The sequence below is a fragment of the Anser brachyrhynchus genome, assembly GCF_964034855.1.
Source record: "Anser brachyrhynchus genome assembly, chromosome: 22".
Classification (NCBI taxonomy): Eukaryota; Metazoa; Chordata; class Aves; order Anseriformes; family Anatidae; genus Anser; species Anser brachyrhynchus.
In genome coordinates this window covers 3,235,617-3,250,820 of record NC_137715.1, presented here as the reverse complement: position 1 = coordinate 3,250,820, position 15,204 = coordinate 3,235,617, and the positions used below count along the sequence as shown (strand labels likewise).

General features: G+C 40.0%; 1 protein-coding gene and 1 long non-coding RNA gene across 3 annotated transcripts in view; one reads left to right on the top strand and one right to left on the bottom strand.

Annotated features, from left to right (window-relative positions):
* LOC308181484 overlaps positions 1 to 15,204 on the bottom strand; it is a 129,846-nt gene that overhangs the window by 104,506 nt on the left and 10,136 nt on the right. The window lies entirely within an intron of this gene.
* Positions 4,957 to 15,098, top strand: KRT20 (keratin 20). 2 transcript variants are annotated; one of them, XM_080564807.1, is made up of 8 exons: positions 4,957 to 10,807; positions 11,631 to 11,713; positions 11,929 to 12,085; positions 12,824 to 12,985; positions 13,068 to 13,193; positions 13,352 to 13,572; positions 14,474 to 14,514; positions 14,813 to 15,098. In XM_080564807.1, exons 1-8 carry the CDS (start codon positions 10,385 to 10,387, stop codon positions 14,911 to 14,913), a joined length of 1,314 nt encoding a protein of 437 aa, XP_080420933.1. In that variant the 5' UTR covers positions 4,957 to 10,384; the 3' UTR covers positions 14,914 to 15,098. The 2 variants fall into 2 exon arrangements, with proteins under 2 accessions (XP_080420933.1, XP_080420934.1); XM_080564808.1 differs by having other exon boundaries at positions 4,959 to 10,807; positions 14,816 to 15,098.

Sequence of the window (15,204 nt, the reverse complement as noted above, 5' to 3'; positions counted from 1 at the left end):
TACGAAAATATTCATCCTGGAAACAATTGTTTATTCTTCAGCGTTAGAGAAATTTTCTTCAACTACCTTTATGCGTTTTCTTTCAGACTCTAAGTACTTTTGCAGCCACTCTCATACATTCTCAGTGACCTATTTAATTCAAAACACCATTTCAGCAATTTGCTTTCATATTAATGCTCCTCGGTTTTGTTGACGGGTTCTGCAGTCAGGACAGACTGGTACATGCAGTGCATACCATGCTGCCAGTGCTGGAAGGGGACAGGCCCGAGTTCGTTAGCCAAACCCACTCTTCCCCTTTCTCACGTCAGCCCAGTCACCAACAGGAGACCCTAGCAGCAATATGAAAATTTCCAGAGATACACAACACTAAAAACTAAGGAAGAAAAAAACCCACAGTATTATTAGGACTGTTTAGACAATGAAGGCCGGAGAGCAGAACTAAGAGAGCCGAAATGGAGCCCCAAGAGTGTCTGTACGGATTTGCATTCCAAAGTCTGCATATAAAACAGTATGTTCTGGGCAGTCTCATATTCAAGAGTGAAATTGCCATTGTACTCTTTCATACCTACTCATAAGGGACCTTCATAAAGGATTCTTGCTACCAGTTTTGCTTTGAAACAAGGCTCACAAAAGAAAGCAAAAATTTCAAAGAAAATGCAGATTTAAAATAAACAAAGTCCATCTCTACAACACAAAGCACTCTTACTGGCATGTTAGGACCAGTTCACGATCCCCCCCTTGTCCCTCCTTCCCCCACTCTCCACCCTTGTTGCACAAAGAGATCCCGAAAGCATTGAATGGATTACCTAATGGTTTCTTTAAATTGGGTAAAACTTGTAATACAGGACTGGTAACTCTTGGCTAATTAACAATGTCCTTCCTTATGGCTTACCAGATCCAACAAGCCAGACCTGGTGTTTGTAGCATCTGGACAAATTGTGCCTAGGTCTTCTTGTCCGATTTTCTGTGCTATTTAGAGATATATTTAGTTATCAAATTTACAGAGCATATCGGCATTGCTGTGACACAAGTAATTATAAAAACTTCTAAGTGGTTCCTTACTTCTAAATCAAAGCAAAGGATCTGTCCTGTACTAGGTTTTGATTGTGCTAAACTACAAGGAATGAATAAAGAAAACTCAGTAATTGCAGGCTTTTACAGAACAAGCCTGTTTTTATTTCACATTCTCGTGCAGTGCGTTGGCTTTGCTCTGCCCGAGCATCCTCCCATGCAGAAGTGAGAGATGCACTCCCTGCACGCCTGTGCTATGCGTGGCTGTGGTGTAAACATCACTGGCAGAGGTGTAAAGCAGAATTCCCCTTCCACCCCACTGCTCTGAAGATTTTAACCTTCTCTAACAGCTATGTCACTGCAGCCTGTAATGGTCAGAGCGGTGTGGTTCATTACGCTGGCCTCACAGTTCACGCAGTTTGCCAACATCATCACACGTCGGTGACTCTAATGCACCCATTCAGACTGCTTTTAATAATTTAAGTAAACCAATTAGTCCTGAAACACATAAATATTAGTCACACTACACTCAATTTTCTAAATGAAGGCAGGTATTCTATGTCAAAAAATGCTTATTCCTGGACATTTCTCATGTCTTTACAAAACTGCGTTTCACTGCAGATTTCTTTCTGTTGGACAGCTAACGAATTATACTGTGTCACCGGCCACGTGCTGCCCTATCTCTGGTGGTTATTCATTATTTCTGAATTTTCGTTCTGTGCCCTGAATAATAAATAATGATTCTAATATCCACCTCTTACATGCACTGTTCACATTCTCACAACACACTGAGAGATGAAGTTAGGGCGATAATGAGCGGGATGGTATTATCATTCCCATTTTATTGCTTGAGAAATTGGAAAAAGAGATGACACAACTTGCTCAAGGCTGCAAAGAAAGTCACTGATAGAGACTAAATTAGAATTCATCACTTCACAGCTTCTACTTACCTCAGCTATTAGATAATACGACTTCCGCAAAGAGCCACTCTCAGTTCCAGCAACCCTTCTGTACCTGATCACGCTGGAGAGATAATCTGACTGATTCATTTCAAGGGTGCACTGCTGGTCAAGACCCCGCACCTAATTTGATCACGTTCTTCAATTTACATGAGTCAGTAGCCCTACTAAAATTACTCGTGTGAAAAACATTATGACAGTGTGGGTTTGCTGATTTTGTAGTATTTGGGACATTCTAAAAACAAGATGCCACGTGCTTCTTTCTCTAAGTCTCACATCAGCGTCCTGAAGGAAAGGAAATCCTCACGATTGCTTTATTATTTTAAATTATATTGTTATTTTATTGTACTAAAACTGTTTGAACAGTCTGCTAGCTGGAGTGTATCAGTGTTAGACGTACACAGAAGTGCTGTTTCAGTACCAAGGAAGTGACTGACTCAGGCCCAAAGGAAACTGCAATTTTTTTGATTTGAAGTATCGTAAAAAATAGCACACTCAGAATGAATACCCACAGATAATACTCCATAGAAGGATTGGAGAGTAGAAAACTATCATTGGGAGATAATGTCATTTCTAAGTCTAAGAGAATGAGGTAACAATACTTCTGCAAACTGACAAGACAGAGGAACTTAGAGTCTATAAAAGGAGGCTGAAACCATCAGCATTCTCAAAACACTTCTTGTAGTTTCACCTGCCATTTAAGGAAGTCCTGCACTAAATAATCCTCCAGCGTGATTTATAACAGACTTGAATGCACTCCAGAAGGTGTTATGAGTCACAGCTCATTTCACTTGTAGAAATGTTAAAACTTATTAAGGTGTATTACAATATGCAGCTTTGGTAAGTGAATTGTTGATCCTCTGGAAGAAGTTTGCAATGAGGTAATGCAGTAATGGTTTGTGCTATTAATCACACATTCTTTCTGGTGATGTGGCCACACATTGGCAGGTTTGTTTCTTATTTATGAGCAAGAAACTTCTCGCGAATGCAAAATTTTGCTTTGTACCTGCCTTGTTAATACAGATGGAAAATTAAGCCAGTCATTTCAGTAAGAGAAGAAAACAAAATCTAGCATTTACAACACTGCTAAAAACACTGTTTGCATACTATTATTGAAGCACAGAGAATAGGTGGAAGAGCCAGTAAAGCATTTCACAATGTCCACACCCTGACCTATAAAGGTGTCTAAACTTCTGCTGTGAGATGCCTGTTCCTGTGTATGAATCACGTAGAAAAAGGAAGAATCTATGAACAGGAAAGCGAGTAAAGAATAATGCTTGAGAGGCTTGCACCCCCTGCCCTCCACACTTCCTGCACTATAAAGCAAAAGCATCTTAATTACCGACTCTAATGCGCACTTGGCTTCGTGAAATCAGAAATAATCTGGGGCCTGTTTTACTACATACTACTTCCTCTTCATTCCTTCCTCAGCACAGTTCTGTGTTTCTTTTCAAGTTACATTTTAAAGATATTTTTAATTGTATAACTATACTGAAATGACCTATTTGAGCCATACATCAAAGGGCTGGCATAAAGGAATTGTTTGCAAAAATACCACGCTAAACACAAGTATCAATATGTTACAACTGTATTTTGGACGGTCCTTATGACTGAAACTTACAGCTGACAAAGTACTAGACATGACCTCATGGTGAAACAGGTGCATGGCTGCTTCTTCTAGACATATTAAATTGCCTTTTGAATGTCTGAATATGCATCAGAAGCTTAAAGGCATAAAATCCTAACATCAGCTGTGGTAAAGACGCTTTCAATAACTATCTAGACTTCAGGGGTAAATTTTTCTGCAGTGCAACGTCCTAAGGACAAGTCAAAAGGATTTAATTTGATAGGCTGTTATTAGGCTGTAATGAAAGCAACGAAAAGGAGGAATATAATTTAATTAAAGAAAACTTAATTTAATTTAGGGGAATAATTATTTGCAGCAGGCGGGGAAAAGAAGAAAGAAACAAGCTGACAAGTAGCTGACAAACTGCACAGGACTTCTTTAGAATAGAAGTCTGATAGTTCCAGGGAAAAAGTACCCGCTTTGGCTCAAATCTACACCTCCTGAATCATGCCTGCAAGAAACCAAAGCATAAAATGCATAAAACAGCTAAACTGGAAGCAACTCTTAGCAGAGCAATTTCAAAGCAGGAAATATGTAAATGCTTTTAGAAGTAGACAGAAAACTCTGATTTTAAAGTTACCAGTGCAGGAAAAAACAACAACACTTCTTTCCTTCCTTATTATAGAGACAAATAATATTTTTTTAAAGCCATTTCAGTGTCCAGGCTCTATTTCTTTGTTAATCTTGCCACAGAACAGTTTCAGAGCGGTTACCTTTTTGTGAATGTTATGTCCCACTGGAAATAACATTGCCACAAAAACATAAAAGCAGAAACAAACAGACAAACAAAAACCCAAAAACACAACAAAAAATCCTTTAATGTCTAGAGCTTACTGCTCTCTAAAAATTAAGATATTCGAGTATCAGTCACGAAGAAAGGGGCGTCATTCAAAGGGGTAATGAACACGCCTACCACCACAAATTCAGCTTTCAGGATTCGGAAAGATAGATAATCCTCGTTGCCATTGCTTACAAGCTCCCTGCCGTACACAACGCTAAACTCTTTGTAATTACAGCTTGTGGCTGTGAAGATAAACACTACTTCACACGTTTGGCCGCAAGAGCTATGCAAAACATTTTTCTTCTGGACATAGGAACAGAAAAGTGGGCAGTATGTGAACTTTTGTTATGTAATACGCCACTTGCACTAACCGTGTTCAGGTTCCAGCACGGCTTCTTCCACTTGCAGCAAATGCTACACGGCCTCGCACCCGCAGCTCTTTTCAGAAGGCATGTGGTGGCCTCTAGTGACAAACAGCTATACACGCACTGCACTTCTGCTCCAAATGGCATGAAAATGGGACTGCCATGACTATGGTATGACAGCAACCGCTCCTCTGAATCTCTGTGCCTTCTGCGCGGTGCTTAAGGCCAATGAGGCATTTTTAACTGGAAACTTCTGTTGAAATATTTGTGTATTGCACATTCCTGAAATGACAAAGACTGCTTTTTAAAAAAAAGCTAGGGAAAAATTCTACACAAATGTGAATGCGTGCGATGCAGTGTGTTCAAACACAGCTTTTATGGTGTACTATCAGTGTGTGCATATATTTGCACAGGGCCATGAAAATGGCATTTGCTTACTGAATCATGCAGCTAGGTTTGAGGTAGTCCTGTGTGGAGCCACGAGTTGGACTCAATGAGCCTTGTGGGGCTCTTCCAAGTCGGGCTATTTCATGATCTATGATCTCGGAGTATCTGCTCATGGTTACTGAACTGTTCCAGCTTTAAGCTAGCTTTAAATGGTTTGATATGACTGTATACAAACCACACATTCATGTTCACAGATGTTCAGCAAATACTGCTATTGGCTGTTGCCACACCTAGGAAAAATGCAAAATTCACCGGCTTACTGCTTTTCTCAGTCCACCGTTGCACATGATTTTTACAAGGGAAAAATTCCTGCTGGTAGACTTTTAGATTATATTAGAGCTGATATTCATGATACTTTTAGGGGAGAAAAAGAAGAGAAGGCTCATTTGTATGGCCTGGAGCTGTTTTCCTTGGCACTGAAATCTGATTCTGCTCGAGGAGAGCAGCTAAGACAGGAAAGGCAGCTCCCGACTTTCATTTGCAACCTGTGGTTGGGGAAGGATGTATCCTACACATTGCCGTGCGCACCACTCCGAGATCTGGAGTACTTCTACAAGTATCATACAATTTAAAGGGATGTTTTAAATTTACCTCTGGTCAAAAGCTCACCGCAGAAAATAATACGGTGAGGTGTTTTGATGATTAGGATATTTTCACTGGACAAAAGATAAAAAGGAGAGGGAAATAGGGAAAAACTATATATGTGAGGAAGACAGTTTACACTGATCTCGTGCTGCAGATGTTCAGGGCTTATGTGCAGCCGGTTAATTAGTGACATCATCTGGTCCTTGCTCTCATCTGCTTTGGTTACGGTGCTTTTGTAGCTTGGACAAGCTCCATCCACTCGTTCTGTGGGAAATCCTCTGTTCTTTCAAAAGACTAAGCAATGGCAATAGTGAGGAATCTTTTTTTTCTTCCCATGAACTTCAGTCAGACCCACACTGTTCCCAATTTAGTGACTCCCAGATAAAAGAGACCAGCAGGGGACACCTCCTAATAACAGGTGCAAAGGAAATTTTCCTGCAGACTGCAGGGATTATTGCTCCCTGTAGCTTCAGCCATCAGGGAAATCATGCTTTCTCAATCTATATTGCTACACAGCGCTCCTGGATCACAGTCTGCAAAACACAAAACATCTCTGTTTACTGTTTGCGTTCTAGGGTGCAGCATTGGCATTAACAAATACAAGTTTAGTGCAAATATAAGTTCAGGGTGGAGAATTGTCCTAAGTACTTTTTCAGTCTTACAGGAAAAAATAAAAAATAATAACAATAAAAAAAAAATTCAAAATCTGCTATTGGCTCATATCTACATAAGAAAACGATTTCAATTTTGCCCCAAAAGCTCATGTTACATAGTTTCCTTTGTTGTAAACTGGATGGCATAAATCAAGAAGAAACGTCTTCTCGTAAATAGGCTACGAAGAGAAGGGGAATTTCTCAGTCACAGAAATACTGAATAGTGGAATATGGCCAGAATATTGAACATGGAATTCCTCTTCCTGAATGCACTTTGTACAGTGGAAGTCTTTTCACAACTGCATTATAAGAGATCTTTGGGAATCAAATTCTTATGACACAAAACCCAAACTGAAATCAACAATGTAGTTATCGGGACTAATAAACGGGCACTGGATTTCACTATGAAAATGGATCATCGCTAAAGCCTGAACTAAAAGACTTTTCTTTAGTTAAATCCTTCAGTCAGCCAAAAGGAAAGCGTATGTTCCACCTAAAGGCTGCACAGACACAGAACCAAAGCTGGGTGTGTCTTTTTTCCTTGAACTCTCATGACTGGTTACATATAACTTGTTAGTAAGGGTGAGTAATACGAAATGGCATGCACACGTTATCAAAACCCTTCATGAGTTATCTTCATAGCTCTGTAATACGCACTAAATGTCTGTCATACAGGCAAGAGTTCTTCAGGACATCAAACAACTTACTAATGTTGCTATGAGCATTTTGTTAGGACTACACACAAACCCTTCACACTGACCACATCACCGCAGGCAGCGTTACGCAGGGTCATCCCCAGGCTGTCCTCCGTGGAGAGTGCACAACGGAGCCTTGAGTTGGAAACTGCGCTACCAAACTAAAGCCCCAGCAAAGCGTTAACAGCACCTCTTTCCCTGATCGAAGCTGCAGATATCAGACAGTATAATATTTTTGAAGTTTCTCAACAGCTATTTAGATTATCTACTGTTACAATCATTTCTGTGAATAAAAATAAGGCGGCCCATATTCTTCCAGATAACACCTGGGCATAGTTCGAGTGGCAGCAGAAGCTATCAGCCGCTCCCAGCTGAGTGGAGCTGTGCAGCTGTGAGCCACGACAAGTCACTTGCCCTCCAGCCAGCTGAGGGACACAGCCCACGTTACATTTCTGGTACAGCTACAGCCTTTCCTGTCCACTCTTGCAGTTTTCAGTGGTTTATATATTCAATAATTCTTTCAAAATATTCTGTGAAAATATCTAGTGAGGAAAAAAAAAAAAGAGTAAAACCCACCTGTGTTATGAATTATACGTATACCAATCTTAGTAAATATTCTTACAGATATTCCAAGTTATTTTTTGGATGGAGAAGCATATATAAACTGATAAGACCAGAGAAATTGTTGGTAGGCAAATTGGAGAGGAAACTGAATGCTAGGGAAATTCAGCCTGGTATCTTTCAAAACTATATCAACTTGATACTATTGCTCTGTGCATCCAGCTGCGTATGCCTTGAACACTTTCGCTTAATAATCAAGAGGACTTTGGAAGAAATGGGACTGCTGAAGGTTCAGCTCAACCTCAAAGAGTAGAGCCTGTGGCCAAGACAAATGTCTGATGCAACCCTGATGTCCATTTTTATTCAGGTCACTGTGCAAGGTGAAGTCAGAGCAAAGTTTTGAAGGTTTTATGTATCAGCGAATTTTATTTTGCTATCAAGCTTAAATGTATTTTTATATTATTCTTACATTTCTAGATAGTCTCCAACTTCTATAAATTTCAAACACGTGACGTTAATTTAACAACACATGCAATTAGCTTTTTTGATATTTAAACTATATATCTGCTTCCCCATATGGAGGTAGGGTAGTTGTGAATAGAAAGATTAAGAATTTGACTCACAAAAGCCAGTCTAGGCCTTTGATGACATCCTGCTGCATTTATACGCAAACATGAAAGTTAACAAATAGCCTTTGGCTTTTCCACAGTGAAAGAAAGAATGGAACCGTCAAATGAGGTTTAGAAAAAATACCATCAAGGTAAATGGAGACTAATTTTAATGAATACTGAGAAGACAAAGCAGAATGTTTACTATCAAATAGGCTATCAGAAAATATTGTAAGAGATCCAGGCAGTGAAGTACAAAGCCAAGAGAAGTAACTGTAGCAGGATATTTGCTGTATTCCTCTTACAGTTGTAAAGATGTAAGCTCTGCCCTGTCCTATCTAGTCTGAATGCTTTCAGTAAATAAAAGACCCACCTTGAGTATCTATAGCAACAGCCCAAATGACTGGGCTAGTGTACTTTGATTTAAACTGTCATAAAAGTTTTTCAGACATTTATCCTTATCAGTTACACCCAAAGATGTTCAAGGTCCAAAGACAATTCATACAGCTGAACAGCATCTTCATGCAAAAAAAAAAAAATCTGCCCTGCATGCTGATCACCTTGGGTTGGAGACGTGTACTTTCAGAACAGCTAACGATGACACCTTAACTCTTGCCTTGCTACAGTACTGTTTAAACTAATCTGTCGCGCTGTAATCTAAAAGCAACTTAGCAGAATTGGTTCCGCGATATCCCAGGCTTGGCCGTTCTCAGAAACCTAAGGATGCTTCCAAGATACAATCCAATGCCCCCCAAGCTTTGTGTCTCACCCATTTCCTTGCCCCACAGTTGAAGACCACTAAGTACAGCCGCTGCTTTCCACTAGCACAAAGAGTACCTGTTAACTGCTCTACGTAACTAGCTGTACATTAATAATACACTAAAGTACAGTAAATACAGTGCCCCAAGGAATTACACCTCTGCTTTGTCCTGGTGCACACCTGCTACAGGCTTTCCTGTAGCGCTAATAACCCCCTCAGCAACCAGCTTTGTCCCTCGCCTTCCATTTCATCTCTGCATTGTGCATCTCAAAAGTACGCACCGCCCTGGCTTCAGGAACTCTCAGAAACACAGCCTGTTGGGTTTCTTCATGCACTGAACAGAGGCAGGTGGTTTCCTGGCAATGACCACAACACCTGTGTTTGTGGCAAAACAGCCAGCAGTGGAACAGGTCAGCTGGGGGTATCTTAGCCCAGCACACTGACAGAGCAGGAGGGACCCTTGCTTTGCTTTAACTCCAGCCACGCAGGAGGGCTGGGAGCTGTGCTGGAAGCAGAATCTCAGGGCCTTCTATCACTCTATGGATGTCAGCATCTCACATGTAAAATGAAGTGGGCAACCATGATGATTTCTAATACTCTTGTTATTTTATCTCTTCACAAAGCAATACTCTGCTTAGTTTCAACTGCACTGAAACCCAGTTCAACTTGTAAGGGTTTTCTAATACTAAATGAGGGTACATTCAATGCAAGCTAACTACAATGCTGTTCATTTTTAACACAGTAAGAATACTGCTTTGTGCTTACTAGGAAATGAATTAACAGGGTAGGTACAGATGCCACCTTTCTAATAATTTATAGATGGTTCTAAACTGTCCTCAGGCCTAGACCATGGCTCACTCAAGAGAAATATATACTTGCTTGAAGATATAAATATTTTAAGTCTCTTGTCACATATAGTCAACTCTTATTTTAATTTCATAAACTGCACATGGGGGTAAGAATTGACTTGGTTGTTCAAAAGGGCTATAGAGACAATGGCTGCAGATACACTGCTATAAATGATTCAGCAGTTCATTTGTGTTTTATCTCTTATTCAAAATGGTAACTAAGCAAGCCAAACTATCAGAGGATTTTTTTTTCAAATGCTGATGAACAGATTAAAAAACCTTTGCATTATCCGGAGTGCGGGGACAATATGCTATGTGTCATTTGCGCTGACACCAATTACTTTATGTGTCAACAGAGGTGGGGTTTACGACCATTGTGCTTCCTCTGAGATACAGTATAAAGGTTTACGGAGCACACGCCGCTCTTCACTTCAGCTGCTCCGTGTGTGTGGAGATTTAGCCGCTCCATTTTAAAACAAAGAAAATGGCGTTCTCTAACCGAAGCTTCCAGCTGGGTACAAACACCCGCTTCCAAACTTCTGCCCCCAGTGTCAGCGGTTTATCTGTCAGGAGCTCAGCCATCCAGAAGCTCCAGGCACCCAGCGTCTACGGCGGAGCAGGGGGCTACGGCACCCGCATATCCACCGGCACCAGCCTTGGACAAAACTTCGGCAGTAGCTTCCAGCTTAATGTTACTGGTAACGATGTGCTGCTCGCTGGCAATGAGAAATCAACCATGCAAAATCTAAATGACCGGCTGGCTTCCTATCTGGAGAGGGTGCGCTCTCTAGAAAAGGCAAACTCCTTGCTTGAAAAGCAGATCAAGGAGTGGTATGAGAAGAACGTCACACACGTAAGGCAGGACCACAGTGCTTACCTTAAAACAATTGAGGATCTTCAAAATAAGGTAAGATTTCATATAATCATCTATAAAAATATCAGTTGCAATTTTGGGAGAGATGGGTAACAATCTATTGTGCTAACCCTACTTGTTCAAATTGTAATTGTCTCGACCAAGAACAATTAATGCTTTACTTTGACCAGATACAAATTAGTGACAGATTATACATAACTCATAATATTTGATATATGCCTACAGATGTGAGTAATCTAATATGTGAAAAATCTCAGAATTAATTAATTCTATTATATTTGCTTTAGGTAATTTTAATAGTTTTCTGACTATTAAAGTTTTCTGGTGATCAAGTGAGAAAGGGCTTTCATTTACAGTAAGTCATCTGCTAGATTTTGTCCTCCAGATATGATACATCCATTGGACCTACAGCCAAAATCCAGATCCCTTTTATGCACTTTAAAGGGAATTTACCTTAAACCCAGATGACTAACAGAGGGCTAAAGTTTAGAGGATGAAGTCCACATGCAGAATTAATTTCTAGGAATGGATAAGTGTGCATTTATGTGCAAAGATTCTCATCCTCTCCTTCTCCTGCCTCAGAACCTTTTACTGTTTTCAAGCAAATTTGCTTCTATCAGTACCATAATGTGCAGGAATATATAATATATTGATAAAATAATGCATTTATCAATACATCATCTAGACGTATTATATGCACTTCATTGAGATTATATATATATATACTTTTCTTTTGAGATAAAAAATATTTTTTGGTTGCTGATGCACATTCAGTTTCATAAATGCCAAACAAAGCTATCTTCTATAATGTTTAAGAATCACTCAGCTTCATCCATTTCCAACCATTCCTTTCTAGATCAGTGCTGCGCAGTTGGAAAATGCAAGGCTTGTCCTGCAGATTGACAATGCCAAACTGGCTGCTGATGATTTCAGACTGAAGTAAGTTGCATGAGCATTTCATACTTTCTCCTTCATTTTCCTGTTGTTCATGAAAGCTTCTAGTTATTTATATCAAAGCTGAGAAGTAAACCTTCTCTAATGCAAAGTTTAGTAAAAAGAAACATTTTAGGACTAAGGCAGTAGTAGTTACTGATTCTGACATTTTCATCAGACAGTTGCGTTTTGATGATGACAAAACAAGCCTTGTTTTACAGGTTTGAGAGTGAACTCGTTCTCAGGCAAAGTGTTGAGAATGACATTAATGGTCTGCTGCGAGTTCGTGATGACTTGACTTTGACAAAATCTGACCTGGAGTCACAGATTGAAAACGTGAATGAAGAACTAGTTTTTCTTAAGAGGAACCATGAGGAGGTGAGAGCAGCAGAACACTGTCGTGGAGAGATTTTTTTGTCAGTGGCATACATAAACTCAGCCCCACTAGGAATAATGAAATCTTCATGAACAATCTGAAAGAATATTGCACTTACGGTGGGATTCAGCTCCAGATTAGCACATCAAAATTTAGCTGTCTATTCATGTATTACCTATGTGAATGCTATTGCCTATGGTTCTGTTACAATCAACTGAGAGACCAACAAAATAGACATAACCTGGAGAATGACTCATCTCACCACAGAGCAAACACCTACAGGCTGCTCGGCTGAGATGCCCTCTGGTCTCTGCTGGTCATAACAGGAGCTCTGGCTCATGCAGGGATAGCTGCAAGTCAGATATCTGTACTGGGTATCTCTTAGTCTAGAAAATAAGCAGTGAAGGTTTTCTTTAAGAATAATCTATGTTTTATGAGTTGCTACCATACAAAAGCATGCAAATGGGAACTATGACTTCTACGCTCATTCCATGGATCTGGTCCTGAGGAAATCATCTTTTTATAATATGTTTATCTATTATATAACATGTGTTGCTACAGAGTAAATAAAGTTTTCTAACATGGCAGGTAGTAAGCAGTATTTACAAGGTGATTAAGTTATCTTGCCCTGAGAAGCAATTTAAGAATTGCTTCTATTTCTGTAGATTCTGAATTTCCTTCCAATATTCAGGACTGAAAGTCCCCTTTAGCTGATGCTGATACTGTGCTCCACGTTGTAGGAAGTGGACAGACTGCAGAAACAAGTGGGAGGCTCAGTTAATGTAGAGGTGGATGCTGCTCCAAGTATTGATCTTGCAACTACTATGGAAAACATGAGACGGCAATATGAAGAAATGGCAGAAAAGAACCGTCAAGAAGCCAAAGAACGATTTGAAAAGCAGGTAAGGTCAATTACTTAAACATCAGCAAGAACCTCAGTCATGTTGAGTTCTAGCTTACAGTCCTTCTATTTCTGTATTTCAGACAGAGGAACTGAACCAGGAAGTAGCAATCAACATGGAACAACTGCAAGAGCAAAAGAGAGAGGTCACAGAGCGGAGACAGATCTACCAGAGTCTGGAGCTAGAATTACAGGCCCAGCTGAACATGGTAAATAATAAACAGTACTTGAAATAAAGCCTGTGTTAAGTAGATAGCTATAGAGAAAAATATAGAAACCGACACATTTTTCAATCAAAATGTAATTTTAAGGACAAAATGTATCCTCTTGAATAATAATACATCTCTGTTCTTTTCACCAACTGTAGAAGAAGGCTTTAGAAGACACGCTGGATGAAACTGAAGCACGTTATGCTTATCAACTAAATCAAATACAGGAAGCAGTTGCCAGGTTAGAGGCTCAGTTGAGGCAACTCCGGTCTGACATGGAGGCTCAGAACAACGAGTACACCATACTGCTGGACATCAAGACTCGCCTGGAAATGGAGATTGCCACCTACCGCCGCCTGCTGGAAGGAGAGGACAGCAGGTGAGGGCACACGGGCACGCTGTCAGTTTCGGGTTGGGTGACAGCTGACAGCATTGCAAACACTGTCTGTATTCATGGATGGTGAAAGTGGCAAAATCTGCTCCTTGGCAACGGGTTTTTGAAGGAAAAAACCTGTCTGTTGCCCAGATCTCAGCTGTAGATTCCAAGCAGGTTGCAGTTTGTGCTCTGTTTCAGAGGCTGCCGTGGAAGTTGGTAGAGTCTGTACCTGTCATCTTGTGCACAAGTACATACTGTGACTATCCTGAGCTGAGAACCTTGATAGCTGTTCACACTCCATAACAGCAGTGATGCGATTTTTGATTGACTTTTCCATGACTATAATGACTGTAACCCGGGCTAGATGTTTTTTAAACTCCTTTAGACACAACAGGCACCTGGTCACATTACAGCAAGGCACTCACACTGACCTTCTCCTGCAGACTGCACTGGATTCTGTTCTGCTGTTCTTCTGTCACTAGTAGCCAAGCTACTTAAATATGAAAGAGGTGCAAGTGAGCTCACACTTAACATCTGAATGGTCCAGTATTCCACATTCTGTAGTGAAAAGAGCAGAGATCTGTGAAAGAGGACAGAGCAAGACAGGCAGCGTGATGTTTCCCACAAAGATTCTACCTGTTCAGCAGTTCTGGCTTAGGAACTAGTTGGGGCATATCTGCATGAGCTGAAGTTGCAGCACTGCAGGAACTGCTCTGCAGGTTAATTTCACCTGTAGTTTATACTTAACAAATTCTACGTTGACTGAGAAAACTCATTTAAACACATGGTTTAACATCTTGAAGAAAGGAAATCACATATCTGAACGTACAGGGAATGTACAGGGTTGTTTCTCTAATACATTAGGCACGATATATTTACCTTTGTCAATTTATGATTTGAACAGGTCTGTCGAAGTGAACGTACCTACAGAGGACACTGAAAAAGGTACGTCACGCAAACATACATATTTTTTGATGGCTTTCTGTTGAAATGCTATGGCATTAAGTAGCCTGATGTAAAACAACGCAGTTTCAGAGCAAATTATCAACCAGTGAAATATTATATAACACATAGCATGTTAGAAGGAAGATAAACCATACAGTGTATCTCCCAAAAGTTTACGTTTTAGTAACTGCATTGAAAAGGTGCCTTTGTCTATTTTCTCATTAGTGGAACTGCTGATAGCACTATTTTTCTGTTGATATACCCTGCATTTTATTAATTTACTGTTCAATTTCATTAGCAGAATCAAATAAAATTAAGAAGATCAAGACAATTGTTGAAGAGGTGGTTGATGGCAAGGTCGTCTCCTCTGAGGTTAGAGAGATTGAAGAGAAGATATAAACAGCGCCAGCAGAAGCGAGACAGCCTCTGAGCTCTAATTACACCATTAAACTTCATACAGAGTCCAATCTAATTCTCCAATTCTCCCTGAAATCAGCGATGGTGGAAAAATGCCCAATTATCAAATCTCAAACAATCTTTTTTTTTTTTTTTTTTGGAGGGGGTGTTAATAAAAATAATGTTTTGCATCAGAAAGTTACGAAGTGCAAGGTTTGGAGTTTACTTATGCAGTGACTAAATATCTTGATGAAAGAAAACACAAATCAGCCTGTTACAAACGTATTATTGTTT

Coding starts and splice junctions, on each gene's coding strand:
- KRT20 (XM_080564807.1), top strand. CDS start 10,385: ATGGCGTTCTCTAACCGAAGCTTCCAGCTGGGTACAAACACCCGCTTC. Junction 10,808..11,630: donor TTGAGGATCTTCAAAATAAG/GTAAGATTTCAT, acceptor ATTCCTTTCTAG/ATCAGTGCTGCGCAGTTGGA. Junction 13,573..14,473: donor CTGGAAGGAGAGGACAGCAG/GTGAGGGCACAC, acceptor TGATTTGAACAG/GTCTGTCGAAGTGAACGTAC.